This window comes from Megascapheus bottae, chromosome 7 (assembly GCF_031878675.1).
Source record: "Megascapheus bottae isolate mThoBot1 chromosome 7, mThoBot2.hap1, whole genome shotgun sequence".
Lineage (NCBI taxonomy): Eukaryota > Metazoa > Chordata > Mammalia > Rodentia > Geomyidae > Megascapheus > Megascapheus bottae.
This window is the reverse complement of record NC_143515.1, coordinates 6,642,518-6,666,837: the sequence shown is the minus strand read 5'-3', so window position 1 is coordinate 6,666,837 and position 24,320 is coordinate 6,642,518. Positions and strand designations below refer to the sequence as shown.

The 24,320-nt window shown below is 41.2% G+C and overlaps 1 protein-coding gene, 1 long non-coding RNA gene and 1 other non-coding gene across 3 annotated transcripts; 1 reads left to right on the top strand and 2 right to left on the bottom strand.

Annotated features, from left to right (window-relative positions):
• Window positions 1–458: 458 nt before the first annotated feature.
• Cnot11 (CCR4-NOT transcription complex subunit 11) lies at window positions 459–15,174 on the top strand. Its single transcript, XM_090336350.1, has 7 exons — window positions 459–987; window positions 5,231–5,395; window positions 7,453–7,605; window positions 10,122–10,324; window positions 12,113–12,315; window positions 14,042–14,138; window positions 14,220–15,174. Exons 1-7 carry the CDS (start codon window positions 522–524, stop codon window positions 14,415–14,417), a joined length of 1,485 nt encoding a protein of 494 aa, XP_090192476.1. The 5' UTR covers window positions 459–521; the 3' UTR covers window positions 14,418–15,174.
• A 4,323-nt stretch (window positions 15,175–19,497) lies between these two features.
• Window positions 19,498–22,417, bottom strand: LOC150060215 (uncharacterized). The gene is made up of 3 exons (XR_016536214.1): window positions 21,819–22,417; window positions 20,611–20,647; window positions 19,498–19,820 (listed from the first exon to the last, which is right to left on the bottom strand). It is a non-coding gene; the product is annotated as an uncharacterized LOC150060215 (long non-coding RNA).
• On the bottom strand, window positions 21,628–21,741 carry LOC150060216 (small nucleolar RNA SNORD89). Its single transcript, XR_016536315.1, has one exon. It is a non-coding gene; the product is annotated as a small nucleolar RNA SNORD89 (small nucleolar RNA).
• Window positions 22,418–24,320: the final 1,903 nt, after the last annotated feature.

Sequence of the window (24,320 nt, the reverse complement as noted above, 5' to 3'; positions counted from 1 at the left end):
GGAGCCGAAAAACTCAGCGCCCAGGCCCAGAGTTCAAGCTCCACGACTGAAAAAACAAAAACCCACAACTCACCAGGTGCAAAGCTCCTTTTTCCTGAATAAACAAGCGTTGAGACTAGAAATTAATCTGGCTTTGAGAAATGTGTGGGGCTTAGTTATTTGCACTTACAATAACGTTTGGAAAATGTCCTAGCCAGGCCTCCGCAGGACTTGCTCCGCTGTGCCTGGACTCCACCCTTGGCGCCCGGTCGGGCTGTAAATTCCTATGAAGGCCGAGACGCCGCCGAGACAGCCAGGCCACGCCCTTCCACGCCCATTTCCGGTCACTCTCCCCGCCCTCCTCCGCACCTCCGGATCATCCCCCGGCTCCGCCTGGTTTTCGGCCCGCGCCTTCCCTCTCCTATCGCGGCGTGTTTTGTTTGCGACGCTGTCGCACCACAGCGCGCTTTACGGCCTCGGCGACGGAGCGAGCGGGCGCCAGGGCCGCTCGGGCCGGGAAGCAGGGCCGGCAGGCCAAGTGGATGCCCGGTGGCGGGGCCAGCGCCACGTCGGGCCGGCTTATCCTCACCGCGGAGCAGAGGGGGTCCCGGGAAGCGGCGGCGGCGTTCCGGAACGGCCCGGGGGGCTCCGGCGGCGGAAGCCCGGCGTGCAGGATGAGCCTGAGCCCGAAGGAGCTGTCGAGCCTGCTGAGCATCATCTCGGAGGAGGCGGGCGGCGGCAGCACCTTCGAGGGCCTGTCCACCGCCTTCCACCACTACTTCAGCAAGGCCGACCACTTCCGCCTGGGCTCCGTGCTGGTGATGCTGCTGCAGCAGCCGGACCTGCTGCCCAGCGCGGCGCAGCGGCTCACGGCGCTCTACCTGCTCTGGGAGATGTACCGCACCGAGCCGCTCGCCGCCAACCCCTTTGCCGCCAGCTTCGCGCACCTGCTCAACCCCGCGCCGCCCGCCCGCGGCGGCCAGGAGCCCGACCGCCCGCCGCTCTCAGGTACCGCGGGCCCGGGGGCGGGGCGGGGCGGGGGGGGGGCGAGGGGACGGGGGGGGGGGAACCTGCCCGGCCCCGCCCCCGGCCCCGCCCCCCTCCACGGCCCTTCCCTCTCACCACTCAGGCCCAGGTGGGGACCGAGTTACCTGCGGGACGGATCCACTGGGTCTGTAGGCCGACGAGACCTGCAGGAGGGCTCGGCATTTTTATGCTGACTCCAGTCTGGGTGTGAGGTTCAGAACCGATTTAAGTCTCAGAGGAATACATAGAAGTCTTTTTTTTTTTTTAATATACAAAGGATGCTAGGCATTAGGGCTCGCACTTGTGATTCCACCTATTCGGGAGGCTAGGATCCAGACAATGGCACTAGAAGGCCAGGACCGGGGCGGGGGAGTTAGCAAGACCCTGTCTTTTTTTATTTTTATTTTTTAACTGTCCTGGATTCGTTTCGACGATTATTTGCGCAGTTACAATGTGCCTTTGGGTTCCTCCCCTGAAAGTATCTTCCGTTGAGCAAGACCCTATCTTTTTTTCTTTTCTTTTTCCTGTCCCGGGGCTTGAACTCAGGGCCTGGGCACGTCCTTCGGTATTCTCAAGGCTAGTGCTCTACCACTTGAGTAACACTTCCGGATTTTTCTGTGTGTATAGTACCAAGGAATCGAACCCACGGATTGGTGCATGCTAGGCGAGCACTCTACCACTAGGTTACACTCCCGGCCCTTTTAGTTTTTTATTGTTACTATAAAGGTGTAAAACTGGTTACAGTTACATAAGTCACCCTTTCCCTTACTCTTTACTAGTTTTTTACTCCCATCCCCACTCACAGCTGCATTTTGTTCATCCTTTGTGCGTCCCCCCATTTCTGTGCCTCCCCTTACACTCCCAAGACATATAATGAACAAACAGGACAAAAAGAAAAGAAAAACAGCAAAAAAGAAAAAGAACGTCTTGTTTCCATTTCCTGGAGCAGGACCCTGTTTAACCAGTACAGTGTTGTGTTGGGTCCTACCTGTTATTCCAGCTTAGGCACCAAGTGCAAATAGGAGGACTACAGTCTGGGCTGGTCTTGACATAAAAGAGAGAACTTAGCTGGTGGCTGAAGCTTGTAATCCTATCTAGTCAGGAGGCTGAGACCTGAGGATCATGGTTCAAAGCCAGCCCAGGTGAAATGCCCCTGAGACCCTTGTCTCCAGAAAACCAGAAGTGGAGCTGTGGCTCAAAGTGGTAGAGCACTAACTGAGTGAAAGAGCTCAGGGACAGTGTCTAGTCTCTCTCCCTCCCCCACCCCAAGCCCCAAGGGGAAATAAAACAGGAACTTATTTGAAAAGTAAAGCTCATAGGGTTGGATGTATGGCTCAAGTGGTAGAATCCCAGAGGCACTGAGTTCCAACTTGGGTTCAGCAAAAACCAAAAGAAAGTGAAAACTAATGTGGTGGGGACCAGGGTAGGAGATGGTCCAGAATTTGGCCCCGGGGAACCTTTATATGAAATGTGCACCTGTGGAGCATTGCTCCAATAACAGAGTATTCAGGTGGCTTTTAGGAAATGGATTGCTTCCCTGAAAGCATACACGAGGCACCCAATAGTGCATGAAGAGATGGGGACAATGTGGGATTTTAGGTCAGAGACCAGTGAATTCTGTAGGTCTGATTAGACGAATATGCCAAAATATCCGCAAATGCAGTACTCTAAACCTGTACCTCATCCACGAGCTGCACTGTAGAACAAGCTTGCAGGGAAGAGGAGGCAGTTGTCAGGAAAGCAACCAATGGGTTGTTCAATCTTTTTTGTGTCTTAACTTTTTTCATATGTAAATACAGAGGTTAATAAATCTCAATGAAGAATAAAACACTTATAGTTTACCCATTACTATTGTCACCATTATTAAAATGGGTAGGGAAAACCCTTAAATACATAGAAAAGGAAATATCAATACCCCAAACTCCACTCCTGAGACTCCTTTGTGTATTTAGGGTGAGCATCAAATGGACACATTTAGACATATTTTAGCCTAGTGCTAGTAGTTCATGCTTATAAATCCTCACCACTCTGGAGGCTGAGATCTGAGGATCCCACTTTGAAGCCAGCCTGACAGAACAAAGTCTGAATCTCTTAAACTGTAATTAGCAAAAATAACAAAAACAGGCAGAGATGTCACTTAAGTTTTAGAGCACCAGCCTTAAGTTTAGCAAGTACCCAGACCCTGAGTTCAAGCTCTAGTTCTGGCACACACAAAAAAAGAAAAGATGTTTTTCAGATGATTCTGGGCAGAGTTAGGTTCAAGGATACATTGGGAAGTAAGGGAAATGGCTTCCTGAGCCCACATTCTGGTTGGGGAACTGTCTAAATAGCATGGTAAGTGCCTTGTTCATTAGTGGTTGATATAGAACAGAGTGACAACCTGTGGAGTTGGAAGGATTCTCCAAAAGTGATATCATTGCTAGCTGTTAATTGGGAATGAGAAGAGGAAAGGGTGAGGCCTTGCCAGCTATTTTTTTTATTGCAAAATTTTATTGTACATAAACTCAAATTAAAACTAAGAGAAAATTAAATGCTATACAGCAACATTACAAGTGGAAACCTAGTTCAAATCTGATTTGAATGAGGGGCTTTGAGTTTCCAAAGCTTCCTCATCAAGCAAAACAATTACAATACACAATTAACACAATGATCACAAAATGCATTCAGAGAACGAGATCACCCATTGTGTAAGAGGAATTGTTTTTGTGTTGTCAGTCATTGGGCTTGAACCTAGGGCCAGGTGATGTTCCTGATGAGCGCTTTTGCTCGAGGCTAGTGCTCTACCACCTTAAGCCACAGCTTCACTTCTGGTTTTCTGTTGGTTAAATGGAGGTAAGAGTCTCATGGACCTTCCTGACCAGGCTGGCTTTGAGCCTTCTGAGTAGCTAGGATTTCAGGTATGAGCCACCCTGACTGTAGAAGGAGTTTTAACAAGAGAAAACTCACTCAGCAAAGTAACCCAGCAGTGCAGAGCTTTTCTCTGTCAGAACCAACCAACCGCTGAGTTGTGGGCTGCACAGGAGTAACCATGACAACATCTGCACAGCTTGCCAATTTTTGAAGAGTTGGGTTTATTCAGAGAAGTAGAAGGATGTTGGTCTCCATGGAATGTACAGGGCATGAATGGGAAGAACTTAAGATGGACCAGGGAAGTTCTTGCCATAGTGCATGGGTTTGTGTTGAATTCTGTGTAAGCTGGTCAAGTACTGTGAAGTACAAATGGTGAATCTGCTTAGGTCAAAACTAGAATGAGTGAAAGCTTGACTTCAATCGGGAAGAGACAGGATAAAACCCAAGAAAAGATGGAGACTGGGAAAGTCAGGAAATAACGCTTGAGCAGAGCTATCAAGAGTGAGAAAGAAATGAGGTAAACTGCAGGAATCCAGTCTTAGGGACCTTAGGGGGTGGAGATTAAGCCTGATGGGTTGAATGCAGCCACTTGCCGTCTGGGACATTGTGAGGCTGGTGGATGAGGTTTAGTGAACAGTTGAATATGGCTCAGAACGGGATATGTAAGCCTTGCGAGGTGTCACCACTGGGAAGTTGAGCAAGTAAGTTGTTGCTGATTGCTTTCTTTTTTTCTTGCCAGTCCTTGGGCTTGAACTCAGAGCCTGGGAACTGTCCTTGAGCTTCTTTTACTCAAGGCTAGCACTCTACCACTTGGGCCACAGCACCACTTCTGGCTTTTTTCTGTTTATGTGGTACTGAGGAATCAAACCCAGGGCTTCATGCATGCTAGGCAAGCACTCTATCACTAAGCCATATTCCCAGCCCTGCTTTCTTCTTATTTTCAACCTTAACGTGTTTCAGTTGTAGAGAAAAAAGCCTTTCTAAATGCTATCTCTGTCTTTCATCGACAGGGCCACAAAGCACCAAATTTCAAATAAAATTTAATTACAGAATATATACACATATATATTGGATTAATTGAATATTTTGTGCTAGAGTTTGAACTTGGCCTTATTTTTGGTAGGCAGGCATTTTACCACTCTAGCTTGGATTTTTGCTGGTTAATTTTAGAGATGTTATCTCAGACTTTTCTGTCCCCGCTACCTTGAAATTGTGATTCTCCAGGGCTCTGTAGATGCCTGTGCTCCATTATTACTTAGTTTGTAAAAGTATATTGATTAAAGTGGCAAGTAGCAGATGCAATTTTTTAAAATCACATTCAAGTTAAGATTTTAAAGTAACTGTTGGATAAATTGTTTCTTTTTTTTCTTCACAGGATTTTTACCTCCTATAACTCCACCAGAAAAGTTTTTTCTTTCCCAGCTCATGTTGGCACCTCCAAGGGAACTCTTCAAAAAGACTCCTCGCCAGATTGCATTGATGGATGTTGGGAACATGAGTCAGTCTGTGGATATTAGTGGGCTTCAGCTGGCCTTGGCTGGTAAGGAGATACTCGTGTCTGTTTTGACAAATTCTAAAGGAAGGTTGTTGTGATCTCTCTTGCATTAAGGTGGTATCTCTACTTAAATAAGTAATTTCAGTATTTTTTTTCTTTAGTGAAAGTACTTTTTATTTCATGCTTATATGGCACAGAAATTCATTTTGTTTGCTTTTCCAATTTTAAACAATGTCAGATAAAGGTTTTTTGTTTTTTTTTAATGTTCATACTGGATGATGGTAATGTTAGTGTGTGTTTTTACTACCCCAAATATTCATTTAAGTAAGATTTCTATTTCTGAAAAAATAGTGGGATTCTAACAAGGAGAAATGTCTATGGGGCTGGGAGATTGGCCTACTGGTAAAGTTCTTGCCTAGCATGCACAAAGACCCAGGTTCGATTCCTCAGTACCACATACACATAGAAAAAGCTGGAAAAGGTACTGTGGCTCAAGTGGTAGAGCTCTAGCTTTGAGAAAGCCCAAGGACAGCACTCAGGCCCTGAGTTCAAGCCCCAGGACTGGCAAGAAAAGAAAGAAAGAATAGAAATACCCTTCTCAGGTGGTTTTTTTTTTGTTTTTTGTTTTTTGTTTTTTTTGCCAGTCCTGGGCTTGAGCTCAGGGCCTGTGCACTGTCCTTGGACTTTCTCAAGGCTAGAGCTCTACCACTTGAGCCTCAGCACCACTTCCGGCTTTTTTCTATGTATGTGGTACCAAGGAATCAAACCTGGGTCTTCGCACATGCTAGGCATGCACTCTACCACTAGGCCAAACTCCTGGTCCCTTCTCAGGTGTTTTTGTGCTGTCCTTTTTTGAAGGCCAGTTGGTCATATATGTGAGTGTTATTTCTGGATACTATTCTAACCTGTTGTCTAGTCTCTAAATCATGTTTAGGATTTAGGACAATATTTAGACTATGTTGGATACTGTAGGGTGTGTGTGTGTGTGTGTGTGTGTGTGTGTGTGTGTGTGTTGTGTGTGTGTTGTGTGTGTTGGTCGTGGGACTTGAACTCATATCTGTAATCCTAGCTACTCAAGAGGCTGAGATCTGAGGATCGTGGTTCAAAGCCAGCCCAGGCACTGAAGTCACTAACCTTCTGAGCATGCCTGTGGTTTCTTATGCCCTATGCTACATCTGTTTTGTGCATTCCTTTGGGAGGGCCTCATTTGGCAACAGTGAAGTAACCACCTTAGTTGCTATTAGTGCATTCACATTGTAGAAATCTAAGTTCTTGATGGACGTGTATTCCTGTAAATGTTTCTTCTACATATATTTCTGGGTCATAAATGAAAGAGGATGTTGCAGAGATGTGGAGAAATGCACACATGTAAAACTTTACTAGTTCATGATGAGCTAGTAAAATGTTTCATTCTTTGTTACCAGTGTGTTACCTTACTTCCTCTCTCCTGAATTTGATAATGTCAGCCTTGTTAAACAGTCTGGGTGCTGTCTCTGAGCTCTTTTTGCTTAAGGCTAGCACCCTACCTCTTGAACCACAGTTTCACTTTTGCCTTTCAAGTAGTTAACTAGAGATAAGAAACTCGTGGACTTTCCTGCCTGGTCTGTCATGGAACTGCCATCCTCATATCTTAGCCTCCTGAGTAGCTAGGATTACAGGTGTGAGCCACTGGCATGGGGCCCCTTAGTCTGTTTTGTTTCTCTTTGTGTGCGCGCGCTCATACGCGCCCACTAGTCCTGTGGCTTGAATGGAGGGCCTCGGCACTGTCCCTAAACTTTTTCCTCAAGGCTAGTGCTCTACCACTTGAGCCAGAGCTCCACTTCCAGATGTTTTTTGGAGAGTAGTTTATTGGAGATGAGAGTCCCACAGACTTTCCTGCCTGGGCTAGCTTTGAACTGTGATCCTCAGATTTTAGCCTCCTGAGTAGCTAAGGATTACAGATGTGAGCCACCAACACCCAGCTTTCTTGTGTTCTTATTTTTATTGATTTGTAGGAATTTTTTTTCTTTTAGTGTGTTGTAGATAGCGTCTAATTGTTTGTCCCTTCACTCTCTTCAGGGTGTACTCAATTTAAAAATGCCTCTTATTGTAACCTCTTTCAGAACGCCAGTCGGAATTGCCAACCCAGAGTAAAGCCAGCTTTCCTAGCATTCTCAGTGACCCAGACCCGGATTCTTCTAATTCTGGGTTTGACAGCTCCGTTGCCTCTCGGATTACAGAATCTTTAGTCAGTGGACCAAAACCACCTATTGAAAGTAGGTATATAAAAAATTAATTTCAGGACTGGGAATGTGGCTTAGTAGTACAATGCTTGCTTAGCGTGCATGAAGCCCTGCATTCAATTCTTCAGTAGCACATAAACAGAAAAAGCCAGAAGTGGTGCTGTCCCTCAAGTGGTAAAGCGTTGGCCTTGAGCAAAAAGAAGCTCAAGGACAGTGCCCATGACCTGAGTTCAAGCCCCAGGAATGGCAGAATATAAAAGCAAAAAATTAATTTTATTCTCTTTATATGAGCATCCCCTGGAACTTTTCACGTTTTTGAGATTGTTGTTTTTATTGTTTCCTAAGCTTGAATTTAATGTGAAACTTCTTACAATGTCTAGAATTTAGTAGAAATGCTCAGTAAAAATGCTTTTCTTTCTTTAAAAAAAATCACCCAAATTCTTTATTGCATGTTTATCATACACATACCTGAAGATGAAAATTCTATAATTTTACTAAAAAAGTATATGCCGGAGGCTCACGCCTGTAATCCTAGCTACTCAGGAGGCTGAGATCTGAGGATCATGGTTCAAATCCAGTCCAGGCATGAAAGTGTGTGAGCCTCTTTATCTTCAATTAACTACCAGAAAACAGGAAGTGGCACTTTGGCTCAAAGTAGTAGAGTGCTAGCCTTGAGCTGAAGAGCTCAGGGACAGTGCCCAGGACCAGAGTTCAAGTCCCATGACCAAAAAAAAAAAAGTTTAATAAGCTTATGACCCAATAAAGATTACTATAGGTAATTTTAACACTATAATTACCTAATCTATAGCTCTTAATTTACATTGGCAGAAACACTGAGTTTTCAATTATGTAGCTACACCATTTGGTTTTATGTTTCCGTGTGGTTGAATGATGAAGGCTCCCTACATAGACCTGTTGTCCAGATTATAGTGTTCCCATGACTTTGAAACTTACCCTAGGACTTCTTAAACCATTTGATTCACAGCACCTCTCTGGCTCAAGTATTTGAAGTTTCAGTTAGTTGTAAGCGTGCCAAAAGATTCAAAGCACCTAATTGACTTCTATTTAGTATTTGTTCAGTTACAATTTTGAGTTGCATGGACTACCTGGAAGATATATGGAAAGCAAACTTATAATAAATGTGTCTGACCACACACCAGGCATCTTCACCAGTAATTCTAATGAAGCACTGAGCTCTTCTGTGCACAAGTAGCCACAGAAGAGGTTCAGATGCTCATCGTGGGGATGCAAATGAAGGGACATGGAGATGTTAGTGGTGACTCTTAGCCAGGAAATGGCATTTTCAACAAACTAGAATGTCATCTCAAACTTAGCAGGGATGAGTTCTGATAGGAATAAGCCGTTTCTGCCCTTTGTGAAAACTAAACTGAAGTGTAACAGTGGTACAACCAAAGTCCTAGCCAGAGTTTACTGTAGTGAGTTTATAATTTATGATCACTATTGGGCTGGGGATGTAGTGCAGTGTTTACTAGCATACATGAGGCTCTGGTTCAATTCCACAGTAACACACATAAAACCCAAGGGGGAGAGGGCGAAGAAAACCTTTTTATAAAGTAGTTATTCACTTTATTTTTTATATTTTATGAGTAGGTCTAGTATTTATGAATTTATGAAAGACTCCAAATGCATATGGAAAAGTAAAAATACTTATTAGCCAGGCACTGACATCTCACTCCTGAAACCCTGGCTATTCGGGAGACTGGATCATAAGGAGATGTGGCTTGAGGCAACCCTTGGCAGAAAAGTTTGCAAAACTTCATCTCCAAATGACTAGAAAAGACCAGACTGGAGGCGCGGCTCAAGTGGTAGAGTACCACCTGAGCAAGCAAGCAGAGCAAATGTGAGATCCTGAGTTTAAACTAACACGGACAAAAAAGAAATACATATTATTCTGCCATTTCATCTGCACGTAATTTACTTCGAAGTTAGAAGATGGAGAAGTAAACCTACAAATCATGGTGGTCTCTGAAACAGAATCTTAGTGGTAACTAAGAATAGAATAAGGTAAATCCTATTTTACCTTCCTGTCAGATGACTGTCCTTTTGCTTATGCGTGGTCTGCTTGGATTAAAAGTTGGCAGATCATGGCCATGTTTTCTTCTCCTCTAAAAACAAATAGGTTTGGTCATATGCTGTTTCATTAGAGTTTGTGTGTATGTTCGTTTGTATTCTGAGTGAAACCTTGACTTTCTACATCATTCTTCTATTTTTTTTTTTTTCCCAGCCCTGGGGTTTGAACCCAGGGCCTACAGCTTAGGTGCCTGGGCTTTCTCAAGGCTAGCACTCTACCACTTAAGCCACAGCACCACTTCCGGCTTTTTCTGTGTATGTGGTACTGAGGAATCAAACCTAGGGTTTCATGCATGCTAGGCAAGCACTTTACCACTAGGCCATCCTCCTGACCCTTGCTTCTCTTTTTGATTTTATAACATTCTCATTAAGAAATACTTTCTTAAGTGAAATACAGATGAGATATGTACAAATGTTAGCTCTGATGAAGCAGTCACTTATCTCTATTCCCATTACAGGCCATTTCCGGCCAGAGTTTATCCGTCCACCACCACCTCTCCACATTTGTGAGGATGAACTGGCTTGGCTAAATCCCACAGAGCCTGACCATGTGATTCAGTGGGATAAATCCATGTGTGTTAAGAATAGCACTGGTGTAGAGATCAAGAGAATCATGGCCAAAGCTTTTAAAAGCCCCCTATCTTCTCCCCAGCAGACACAGGTATGTATGTATTAAAAGCATTTGTTTACCCTCAATCTATCATGAACTTAGTTCATAAAAACTAGGAAATCTGAGTTCTTTTAATTTGGCAAAGACTAGTATAATAGGGTGAAAAGAAACATGCTTCCCACATAGGAAGTGGGAATTAAAACTCAAGATGGTGTTCCTATCTTTAGCTTTTTTGCTTTCCTGGAATAGGCAAATATGCTTGGTCATCTCATCTGCTAACTTCTCTTGATTGTGGTTCTGGGTGGGAAAGATGAGTGAGGTCTATTCAAAACACAGGTAACTTTCAGGACTTCATTTTGCCTGACAGGGCTTTCATTCCTATTTTTTTACTGTTAATCATAGAAATAATTTTTTTTTAAAGAAATTAAAATGTTTCTGAGACGAAGCTCCTTTCCCCCATTGAGGCCTCCAAAACCAGAATTCTTGGTAATGGTACAGGTCATAGTATCCTCAAAGAACTGCTTGGTTGCTGCTACGGCCCTTGTAGCTGAGGAACTCCCCCTTCTGTGTGACTGTTGACAAGCTCCCTCTGGGGAATCATTATTCTTTTTGGTATGTGAAGCTTTGTCATTTTTCACAGTTTGTTAATTGTGATTCAGATAAGATAAGAAGTCTAATGACTAAAATTTCCTGACTAGTTTGTGATCATTTTGTTTCTGGAGAAGTGAGGTAGGGGTCTTATTTTTGGCCACTGTGTTCCTGTTGTAGATACTTTGTAGACATTGTTGCATTAAAGCTGGACAGTAACTCTTCTCAGAGTAGACATTTTTGTCAGCTATGAAGCGTGAACTTGGCTTGGGTACTGTCTCTGTGATCTTTTTGCTTAAGGCTAGGGCCCTACCACTTTGAACCACAGTCCCACTTCCATTTTTCTGGTGGTTTAACTGGAGATAAGAGTCTCACACACTTACTTGCCTGGGCTGGCTTTGAATTGAGATCCTCAGATCTCAGCCTCCTGAGTTGATAGGACTATAGGCATGAGCCACTGGTGTCTCCATATCTCCAGCTAACCACCAGAAAGCTGGAAGTGGAGCTACAGCTTAAAAGTGATACAGGGCTTGCTGTCAGGAAAAAGCTATTGTAGAGTGCTCAAGTGGAGTTCGAATCTCATGATCTACAAAAAAGGGAAGGGGGAGGGAGTGCCATTTGTTTGCCAAGAGAAATGTTTCTGAGGTCGAGCAGCACGTGTATAACAGTGTATCCTGAATTGAGAAGTAACCAGCAGAAGCTTGCAGCACTTCCTTTTCTGCTGTTCTGCACCTGCTTTGGAGAGGGTGCAGCTTTTTGTTGTTTTTGTTTTTCTCCCAGTGTTACTGATTCTCTGTGCTTTTGTGCCTTTTTGTTTAAGATAAGGTACATCTCTGTGTCTGGCTCAGGCTGGTTTCAGAACTCACTCTGTAGCCCAGGCACCTTTGAGAATGCTGGTATTTACCACACCCTTCAGCTTGGTTTGTGCTTTTGGAGAAAACTAGTTGGTAATTATTTTGGGATGTAACAACAGGAAAAAAATCTACAAAACACTTAAAGATGGTATTTGTCAGACGTATTGTATTTAATAGTTTCAAAACCAGTTGATTCACAAATTCTTTTCAATTGTTATTTTGAAATCCTCACAAATCAACTCTAAGTGAAAACCTATAGACATGATAATCAGCTTTCAGGGGAGAAATTAAAGAAACTGACTCAATGGTGATAATTTTTAGTTTTGTATAAAATTTTGGCATCAGAAAAAAAAATTTCTAATGTAACTCAAACCTCTACAATTTTTGCTTTCTTTAGCTACTCAGTGAGTTAGAAAAAGACCCCAAACTGGTTTATCACATTGGTCTCACTCCAGCCAAACTTCCAGACCTAGTGGAAAACAATCCTCTAGTTGCTATAGAAATGTTGCTGAAATTAATGCAGTCAAGCCAGATCACTGAGTATTTCTCTGTCCTGGTGAACATGGATATGTCTTTACATTCAATGGAAGTTGTAAACAGGTAAGTTCTCATGTTTCATCTAGTATGTGGGGATATACAGCTCAATTAAATAACGTAGGAAGAGAAAACATAAGCATATTTCTCTTCTGATATGGTGAGCCTAACATCTAAAGATACCAACTGAATCTTAAGTGTTCAGTTTTTGAATTCAGCATCTACTGGCAAGAAATCGGGGCAGAACTTTTACAGTTAGTTGAAGCACAAATGAAAATATATGAAATTTATCTTTACAAAATTGTAGCTCCTTTACCCAACAGCATACAGCATGGAGAGTCTCTGTACTGCTCTCTCATCTCCCCCTCTATACTCCCAGGCTTCTTTTACCATTGCTGACCATCAGGGAAACATCGTCTTCTCGATGTGTTCTTTTTTCATATATTATCCTTTTCCTCTTAAATTGCAAGCTAAATTGGCTTGGAGGCTATTACCTACATATAGGGTTCACTAGGCCCACACTTACCTAACCACAGTAGTTCTCATTCAGGCTTCTCATCCCCAGCTCCCTTTCATGGGTTGGCCTAGTTTGTGTGGCAAATTATTTGGATCTCATGTGTAGGGAATTCCACTTTGAGTGACAAGCAACAAGTATTTTGAGCATGTTTTTAAGTTGAAGATTTAAGTAACTGGTTGCCAAAAGCTTGCCTGGCAGCTATCCCCAGTATATTGAGTTCTCTAAGGAAACTAAGTTTCCAAATTGATTTTCAGCTTGTGTCCTGTGTACATTGCCAATTATGCCTCCTCTTAAGAGTCTTATATTCCAGCAGGATTCACTTTATCTTTCACAGGATGCTTTCCCTTCACAGAATTCTTACAGCAGTGTTATCTTGCTCAGGTAGGCGTCATTTTAAAAAAGTATCTATCTGGAATTTAATGGACAGCCCTGTTGCATTTCTTCCTCCAGCTTCTAAAACATTGGGTCATCCTTAAGCTTGAGACAAACTTGTTGCTGGTACCTAAGTCCCAACTCTGACAGTTTTCTTGGAACACAGGTTTCTCACTGCTTTATGAATATGTTTCCAGATAAGATAAATATAGAAAAGGCAGCATATGTTCATCTTCTTTTGGAACAGAAGCCTAGTAAGGTTTTGTAATGACAAAGCTTGTCTCACATGACTAAGCATAGATCCTTACCTCTCTATTTTTTTTTCATTATAGACATTGTATACAGTTCTTTGCAAAATACTGACTGGCCTTGGCCTTCAAGTCTCTGTACTTCGGCTTTGGGTCTCTATGACATGTTTCTGCAGCCAGATATCTTCCTTTCAAAATTCTTGTGCTATACTTATAGTGCTTGGTTCCAGGTCTTCATGCTGTTGACACTGTTTTAGGAAGGCCTGTTTCCTAGGTATCAGTTTAAGGAACACTTTTAAGAACCTTCGTTACTTTTTCTAAATCCTTTATTCTAGCCTTTGGCTGACTATATGTTATGCTGCATCCCTGTCAAGTCTGAAGTTGCCCCTCCTAGCGCTGTGTAATAAGGCTTTCCTAAGTGTAAACTGGATCAGAGTAACTGCTGAGGATTAAAGCTTGTCTAAGACTTGTAATATCCTGGGACATAATGCCAAGTAACTGCAGTGTGTAATGCTAAGGGTAGACTGAAAAGCAGAAGTGTCAACTTAGCCTAAGTGTCAAAGATACAAAAAACTAGGGAATTAGATCAGATTGTAAGTTTTCACTAGATAACAATTTAAAATTATATATATGTAATTGTAATTTTATAAAATAGGCTAACTACAGCTGTTGATCTACCTCCTGAATTCATTCACCTTTACATATCAAATTGCATCTCTACTTGTGAACAAATTAAGGATAAATATATGCAGGTGAGTAACAGGAATTTTGGTAAATTTTATTAATACTTGTTAGGAAAAGTCAACTAAATTTGTTTTTTTTCCCTCTTCTAGAATCGTTTGGTGCGTCTTGTGTGTGTCTTTCTCCAGTCCTTGATCCGTAACAAAATTATTAATGTACAGGACTTGTTTATAGAAGTGCAGGCCTTCTGTATTGAATTCAGTAGGATACGAGAAGCTGCAGGTCTTTTCCGGTTGCTGAAGACCTTGGATACCGGGGAAACTCCTTCAGAAACCAAAATGTCAAAATAATACCTCACCAGAACCACGCATTGCTCATCTGTATTGTATTTTTCACACCAAATGGATTGTTTGGTTTAATGCACATAAACAACACTTTATTTACTTAACTTTCCTGGATGACTTCTTCCTAAAGATGAATTTTTGGTAAAAATTTGTGAAAAATGTTTTGTAATGGTCTTGCTGACAACCATCCATAGTGGAACAATTTAACCCCAAAGTTACTGTAAGAAAGCAGCTAAGCTGGTTTTATTTTATTTTTATTTTTTTTAAGCACTAAAGAGCAAAGTGCCTGCTGTTGCTTAAAAAACAAGCCACAAACTTGAGAAAACTAAGAAGGCTAAGGTTAAAGTTCCAGTGTTAAAAGTATTCAGTGAAGACACTGAATTTGTGATTGTTGTCCTATGGTGAGACTAGCGGAGAGGAGCTTTTAACATCACATTAAAGACAGTCTGCGACCATGACAACAGAATATGAGAGTTCCTTGGGCCTCTTAACATGGGAACTCTTAGGAGGAACCTTTTTCCAGTTTGTAGTTGTAGGCAGGCATTCTTCTTTTTCTTTTATTTCCCTTGAGATGATTCTTGGTTATTAGTCAGAAATGGCTGATTTTTTTCTTTTAAGGAAAAAATATGAGTCAGGGCTTTGGGAAGTAATATTCCCCCAGAAATGTTATCTAGTGGGATGGATGCCTTTGACACATAGGAAGGAAAGCAAGGTGTAGCACTTTGGACAACAGTGCCTTTCATTAAAGTTCTTTCTTAAATCATCTTTGTCCCTTCATTTTCACTTGAAAAAAATCACGAACTGTTCCTTTTATAGTGGCACTTTCAAAGCAGATTTACAAGGAAGTTATCTGTTTAATGATAATTATTCTACTCCAGCACTTAGCAGAAGAGTATAAGTTACAATCTCACAGCATTTGACCTGAAGCTTATCTGGTTAGATAAGTTAGTACTTTGTCCATAAGGCCTACCACAGCCTCCTTATGTTTATAAGGAGAGCAACATTTCACTGCTGGGACCATTTTAAGCAGTGAAGTTGCCAATGGAAGCCCCAAAATGAAAAGGTCATTTACTAAATATAGGCCATGTAAATGCCACTTGTAGCATAAGAGCTGAAATATGAAGAAGCTGCCCCCATTAAACCAGTTAAGAATCTGTGTTAGCCTCCACCCCTCTTGGGGGTGAGATAGCGGGTTAGAATAATTTACCAGCTCAGATCCATGGTTTTATTTTGTTGTTGTTGTTTTTTGCAGCCTGGGGCTTGGACTTGGGGCCTAAGCACTGCTGTCCTTGGGCTTTCATCAAGGCTAGCACTCTACCACTTGAACCACAGCACCACTTTCAGCTTTTCTATGTATGTGGTACTGAGGAATAGAACCTGGGTCTTTGTGCATGCTAGGCAAGCACTTTAACACTAGGCCAAATTCCCAGGCTCCACATGTTTTGGTAGCTTAAAAAGACTAGATTTTGAAGAAAGGAAGAGAATCAGTAACAGTGAAGATGGAAGGAAAAACATGATAATGAAGGCAGTAGAAGAAAAGCAGTAGCATTCTGTTGCTTTCCCTTACCTTGGAGGATAATAAATACCATTTTTAAAAGAATGTTTATTGCTGGAAACTGGGGATGCTCTGTAGATGAGAGAATAAGGAACAATCATGACTTCAAGAGCTTCAGGACACTTTGCTGTAGAGTTTGGATTTTGAGTAGGTCAAAGAGGTGGTTGAGGTAAAGTAGAATGTCCAGCAGGACCGTGCAGACAAGTTTAAACAGTGAGGTCCTATACTGGCAGAGGCTGCTGTTTGAGATATTCAATGGATCCAGCACCCTGAGACACCCTGTGGAGTTTCAGCAGAGGCATCTAAGGTGCTTTTGGCACCTTAGGAAGATATCAGCTGTAGCCCATGAGCCCACCAGAGTCACAATTAGAGGAAGCTGGGATGTGGAAGGCTTGGGCTGGAATCTGTCTATTATACACACTTTCCGACCAGGAGTGACACCACTATCAATCAGACACCATGGCAGCAACAAGCTTTGAGCCTGAAAGCCCATTACGAACTCAGCCAACCAGCACCTGTCTCCATGTGTTGACTGCTAGGTGGGTCAAAAACCTCCCACTCAGACCTTTCAAGTTCTGTAAGACCCATAGCCTCTTATATCCAACAGAAGTGTGTCATACAACAAACAAGTGAAACTTCAGTATTTATGTTTTTAGCTTGTATATTTGGTAGAAATAATTTTGCCTGTTTCTCCATTTATTGTTAGATTTTTTTCTCCCCTTTCTCTTCAATAATATCTAGACTACAACATATGCTTTTCAATATCCAATCTAATCATACTCTTTTCCCTTTCCTGTTACTTTTTTCTTTTTTGTTTTGTTTGCCAGTCCTGGGCTTGGGCTCAGGGCCTGAGCACTGTCCTTGGACTTTCTCAAGGCTAGAGCTCTACCATTTGAGCCTCAGCACCACTTCTGGCTTTTTCCCATGTATATGGTACCAAGGAATTGAACCTGGGTCTTTGTGCATGCTAGGCAAGTACTCTACCACTAGGCCAAACTCCCGGCCCCCACATTTAACTTCTGTCTGTGGTTAGAATTACTTCCATGTTATTTTACTTCTACTCAATCTTTCCCTGTTACCAATATTGTCCAAACATTTTTTGTGTGTGTTGTATTACCTATTCACTTTTCATTTTGCTTTCCATTTCCTTACCTCAATTAAAAGTTTTCTATTTGCCCCATTCTATTTTCTCTAATAGCTTCTATTGGGCTTACCTGCCACCCTCTCTTTATCTACATAACACGTCTTGATTTTTCATTAGTTTTATTTTCTATTTTCTTCCTGTTGCCACCCAAGTTAATTAAGGTAGATCAAGATGACACAGTTTTGCTTCTATATTCATTGATCTAAAGACACTGATTGGTTCACTAATGATTATCATAAACAAAAGATTGTAGTTTATCAACCGCAGTTTAGCATCTGCACTGAAAATAAGAGATCTTACACAATAGTGTCGAGAGAATTGAAATATATGGGGTACTGAGTCATACCCCCATATAATCTAATAACATTTTATTACAACCCAGTTATGTAAGTAATCTTTGAGAAAACATCGGTTTAATCAGATTAATACTAGACCTAAAAACTACGTCTCAGATGTACAATCTCTCTCAGTACAAAATCACTACATTTATGAATAAACACAACAATATGTCTCCAAAAAACAACAAAACTCCAAAGTATTTCAGTAGCCAAGGACCAGTGGCTGCCACCTATAATTCTACCTAATCTGGAGGCTAAGATCTATCTGAGTAGTATGGTTCGAAGCCAGCCTGGGCAGAAAAGTTCCCAAGAAACCCTTATCTTTGATTAAAAAACTGCAAGTGGAGGTGTGGGTCAGAGGGGTAGAGGACAGGCCTTGAGCAAAAATGCTCACAGATATTGCCCAGGCCCAGAGTTCAAGCCTACTGGTAGTGTGCTTGCCTAGCATGCACGAAGACCTGGGTTCGATTTCTCAGTACCACATACATAGAAAAAAGCCAGAAGAGGTGCTGAGGCTCAAGTGGTAGAACTCTGTCCAAGGACAGTGCTCAGGCCCTGAGCTCAAGCCCAGGGCTAGCAGAAACAAACAAACAAAAAACCTCATTCATGCCTGTTGTAATCCTAGTTACTCAGGAAGTTTAAATTTGAAGATCAAGATTTGAAGCCCCTAACAGAAGAGTCTGAAAACCTTTGGCAATTAATGAGCAAAGTGTCAGACTGGAGGCTTGACTCAAATGGTAGAAATCTAGCTGCGGGCAAAATTCCAAAAGTTCAAGTCCTGGAACTGGCATATACATAATAAAAAACAAAAATACAAAAAAAGAAAAAAACCCAAACCCCAAAACAAAAATAAGAGATACAACTATAGACATAGATAACCGGTTTAATAAAATAGCAGAAAACATCTTCCTACAGGTGGGAGAGGCTTTCAGAATAGGTAAATCATCAGAGAAGAAACATTTCTTTTTTCTTTTTTTTTGGTGGGTCATGGGGCTTGAACTCTGGCCTGATCGCTTTCCCTGAGCTCTTCAGCTCAAGGCAACCACATTACCCTTCCTCTTTTTCTAGAGGTTAATTGGAGATAAGAGTCTCAGGTTCTTTTGTGCCCGGGCTAGCTTTGAACCTTGATCCTCAGATCTCAGCCTCCCTGAGTAGCTAGGATTACAGGCGTGAGCCTCCAGCTTGGTGGCGAGAAGAAGAAACATTTCTAAAGGTATTAAAACTGGCAGCATACTCAAGAAAGAATATTAAAGGAGCTGTAATGGAGACAAGCCCAGCAGATTTCTTAAATGCAGTGAGAGCATGTGGGACATAGTCCAAGTCCTGAAAGAAAATAACTGTTAACCTAGGTTAGTAAACCCATAATTGTGGGAAAAATAAACTTCTCAGAATAAATACAAACTAAAGGAATCCATGACCACAAAGCTAGCACTACAGAAGATAATTTAAAGTAATCATATGAAAAAGGAAGGTAAGACAGACAAAACACAGAAAAAAAAAAGAAATCCCACTAGATGGATCAAGTAGCAATGGAGAATTAATAAGTTTCTAGATATTTTTGGCCTACTGAAACTGAACCCAAGAGGAAACAAACCACTTAACCAGACTTAGAATGAAAAGTATTTGTTTCCTAAAAGCCTAGAGTTGGATGGACTGATCACCAAATTCTACGAGACCTTTAAAGAAATAATACCAACACTCCTCAAACTTTCCCATAATAGAAAGGGAAGGAACGCCACCAACTGCATCCTAGGTGGCCGGTAATACACTCCTTCCCAGACTAATGGTTATAGCAACACAAAGGATAGAATTATAGCTCAATCTCTTGGTGAAGCAACATAAATGTAAAAACTCAAAATATTTGCAAACCAAATCTAGTAAACAGCAAAATCTCATACTATGAATAAGTTGGTTTCATCCCATATGGTTCACCATATGTAAGTCAGTAAATAATAAAGCATGTAAACAGACAAGTACAAAAATCTCATGAGTATATCAATAGTAGAAAAAAAGTCTTTGTCAAAACTTTATTTATGATAAAAGCCCTGAACAGACATTAGAAAGAAAATGTAAACTTACAGACAGTATCATACTAGAAGGAAATGCTCAAATCATTTCCTTTAAAGTCAGGAAAGACAAGGGTGTCCATTCACTTTCCCCACTCTTTATTATACATAGTACTGGAAGAATATGACACAGGTATTTCTTTTTTTGGCCAGTCCTGGAGCTTGAACTCAGGACCTGAGCACAGTCTTGGGCTTTCCTCAAGGCTCTACAAGTTGAACCATAGTACCACGTCTGGCTTTTTCTGTGTATGTGGCATCGAGGAATTGAATTCAGGGCTTCATTCATGATAGACAAGCACTCTATCCCTAGGCCATGATCCAATTGTCCAGCAGAAAAGATCAAGAACAGATAAATGTGACTGAATCAAATTAAAAAGTGAAAAACAATCACGAGAATCAAGGGACAACCCATAGTATGAAAAAAAAACCCATTAGCTATTCAATGATAAAGGATACACAAAGAGCCAAAAAAAATTAAAATAACCCAATTAGTAAGTGGGCAAATAAACAGCTATGAGGGTGGCTCATGCCTTTAATCCTAGTTATTCAGGAGGCTGAGATCTGAGGATAAAGGTACAAAGCCAGCCCAGACAAAAAAGGACCTGAGATTCTTATCTCCAATTAACCTCTAGAAAAAGGGGAGCAGGGCTTAGCTCAAGGATAGGACAGTAGTCTTGAGGTTAAGAGCTCAGGGACAATGCCCAGGGATAGGGCTGTAGCTTTGAGCTAAAGAGCTCAGGGACAGCACCAAGCCCCCTGACCCCTACTTCCCCCCAAATATATATGTCTGTCAAAATTTACAATACCAGCAAAAGTCTTCATTAGTTTAAAAAGCAAGCTACCTATGGCAAGACATCTTACTCCCACTTAAACAGCTAAGGCAAAGGATCATTTGAATCCAGAAGTCAAGAGGCCAGCTTGTACATCATAGTCAGACCTCCAACACATAAAAATAAATACAGCAATAAAGTCTAAAAATTATAGTTTTGAGACTCAGCATTAAAGTCTAAAAATTACAGTTTTGAGACTCAGTAACTGTAACCAACCTTTAAGTATAATTATACAAGTTGCATTTAACTCAGGTTATACAAAATACCTTCAATTTTCAGTTCCAATTTCCAACTTCAAAGTATCTGTTAAAAAAGAATATAGCAGTAAGTAATAGTTGGAAGGGAAGTTATTTGAAAGTAAGTAATATGAGATCCTAAAATATGACCACTACAAATAATTCTCATTATTAGTACTTAAACAACTTTACAAATGAAACTGAGTAGCAATTTTAAGTGGTATTGCTCAATTTTTTTATAGAATAACAGTCATTTACACCTCATTTTAAGTAGCAGTTTCAATACATTTTCAGTCACAGTCTCATGCGGATGATGAATCTCACATCTATTTTAAGGAATATTTTGAACTGATAATCCTTTCAGATAATGGATATCTGAGAAATTAATGAACAGGAAGAACTTTTTATAGTCATTAAAAGCCTTACAACAGCTACTTGTTAAACCATTTTGTGGATTTCATTTGTATTTGTATTTGGGGAGGGGGGAAGGGTGGGTTCTTGGGGCTTTGAACTCTGGGCCCGGGTGTTGTCCCAGAGCTCTTCAGGTCAAGGATACCGCCCTACCCCTGAGCAACAGCACCACTTCAGGTTTTCAAGTAGTTAATTGGAAATAAGAATCTCATGGACTTTAAGTGTCCGGACTGGCTTTGAATCATCATTCTCATATCTCAGCCTCCTGAGTCACGAGGATTACAGGTGTGAGGCACCACACTTGGCTATATGAATAGTACTCTTGAAAGTGAGACACTGACAAGTAATTTTAAGACTTAAAAAAATCCCCAAACTAAAGCTGGGAAAGGCATAGGTAGTGCTTTAATTGGTTGTTGCATCAGAGATGCACTACGTATGTTATACCACAAAGCTAAGCTCTGCTGTAGGTCAACATCTTGTGCTTAGGAAATCACAAAGCAAGGCTTATACAAACTACTCTAACTAAAACAATGTCTTCAAGTTCTAGTTAGAAACACATGCTGATTTAATCACATCCTTCATAAACAAGCTTGATAACTTTTTTCTTAGAAACAGCTAGAATTCCATTTTGGTGTTACTGAGGTCAGACCAGTGGTTCGCTTCAGGAGATTTTGTCATCGTGTGTCCAGAGAGAGCAAACTGCTGATGGAGACACTGCAATTCGGCCTTTTATTGTCATCATTCCTCAGTAACCAGAGGGAAAGGCTCTCTTGGGAAAGGCTACATAATTTAAAACCCCAAAAAAAGACAGAATGTAAGAAACTTACCTGCCAAATAATAAGATGTCTTCACACCTCTCTGGTGATTGTTTTTCTGCTCAGAGACTTGGAACATTAACCACAACACTGGGCAGTGAGCAAGCCAGGCAGCAGTGAACAGTGAGTGAGCTTTGTGTCACAGACACTGCCTTTTTTCACATCTTTGCCTACAATTTTCAAGGTTAAAAATAACAACAACCAAAAACACTATCCCAAGCCCAGTGTAGTATCCAGGCCTATAATCAGGGCATATGGCATAGTGCACTTGAGAGGCTGACACAGGATGACCCCAGGTCCACATAGGAAGTGCTGTCTCAAAATGACCTCCTAGCCTGATGCTGGTAGCTTTTGCCTGTAATTCTAGTTAGTAAGGAGGCTGAGATCTGAGGACTGCAGTTCAAAGACAGGGAAGTCTAGGAGACTCAACTACAAAAAGCTGGAAGTAGAGCTGTGGCTCAAATGGTAGAGCACTAACACCCAGGCCCAGAGTTCAAGTTGAAGACTGGAACAAAAAAAGAAAAGCAAACAAAACCTTCTACAAAGTCTTTGAAATGAAGACGACTATAAGAGCTTAATATAAGACAAATTATGAACTTAAATCACCACCATCAACTATCTTTGATTTATTATACATTGCACTTAGATCTGCTAAATTCCCTTATCATTTTTCAACTTCTAGCGAAAGTTGATAATGAGTCAGGACAACTACATTGATAGCTGATGACTACAAAAGCACTTCCTGTCAGGCATGGAAGCAAATTGTGATTAGCTTAAAGAGGCTGAGGCATGAGGATTGTGACGCTGAATAGGGAAACCATCTCAAAAGAAAATAAATATATATTATTCTGTAATGACAATATTCTCTATACAAATCATGTTTATTAGCAACTGGGAAAATTATTAAAACATTTTTCCATATTATGGCTCTTAAATGACAAGGAGCAAACAATCTAGTTGGTACAGAATTACCAACTGCCCTGACTACAGAAGATAAATTAAAGGTTATGAGTACTACCTCTGAGGCTGTCAAACAAATACAAAGAAAAGAAAACTATATATTTCTTTTTCCTATTCTTTTTTTTTTTTAATGGATGATGGGATTAAACTCAGCCTGAGCACTGTCCCTGAGCTCTTTAGCTCAAAAGTACCACCCTAACCCTAGGCCTGGGCCTGGGCCTGGGCCTTATTCCTTGAGCTCTTCAGCTCAAGAGTGCTGCCCTACCCTTCAGCCAAGCCCCACTTCCCGATTTCTAGAGGTAAATTGGAGATAAGAGTGCAGGTCCTTTCTGCATCAGCTGGCTTTGAACCTTGATCCTCAGATCTCAGCCTCCTGAATAGCTAGGATTACAGGCGAAAGCTATATATTTCTATGCCAATTCATGTCAAAGAGCTGTAGGATTTCTTTCAGTAAAACTGCTCATCAGATATCTTACTGAGTAGCTAGACTCAGTAAATAGCTAGATAAAATAAGCTTTAAGTATTATGTTGTAAGTATGGCTCTAAGGATAAATTCTTCCATTTCTAAAATTATATTTGCCTCAGTAAACATTCTATTGTTTCTGAGTAGTTACTGTGTATATCTTTTGCAGTTGAAATGGTTACTAAGGCAAATATAGTTTTAGAAACTGAAGAAGTTATTTTTAGAGCGTGGTGGTTAATGCTTGCAACTCTTAACTACTCAGGAAGCTGAGATCTAAGAACTTAAGTTCAAAGCCAGCACAGGCAAACAAACTTTGGAGACTCTTATTAGCCATCAAAAGGCTGGAAGGAGGGCCTAGAGTTTGGCCTAGTAGTACAAGTGCTTGCCTAGCATGCGTGAAGACCTGGATTCGATTCCTCGGTACATATATAGAAAAAGGCTGGAAATGGTGCTGTGGCTCCAGTGGTAGAGCCTTGAGAAAGCCCAAGACCCTGAGCTCAAGGCCCAGAACTGGCAAAAAAAAAAGCTGGAAGGAGAGGTACCATTCACAGAGTAGCAGAGTGCTAGCCTTCAACAACAACACTCAGGCTCTGGATTCAAGCTCGAGTACCAACAAAACATAAACTAATACATAAGGTGCTTTATAGTCCAGTCCTTGACTTTAACCTCCAGGAAATCAGAAAAGGACTGAGCTTGTATACTTGGCCACTTTGTAAAGCTTAGGCAACCATTTCCAAAGGCTGTACCTCTGACCTACAAATAAGAGCAAATCAGTAAAAAAAAGGATAAATAATTAGACAAGGTCATGGTATTGTGCTTAAAAACTGGTCAAGAAAATTGTTCCTTTACTTGGACAACACCAGAACTATTTAGCTATCACCATTTTAATGATGAGAACCAGTAAAGTATATTCTTGATTAAGAAAACTCACAAATGTACTTGTTTTCTTTATGAAGATTTTAATAATCTTAATGTGCAATACAAGAATCTTGAGTTTTCAAGAAAAAGTGGACAAATTTCCCTCCCTGTCAAAGTCTCCAATGAAGTAAGAAAGGGAAAAATGTATATCCTAGTGTCATCTAGTGCTTTTC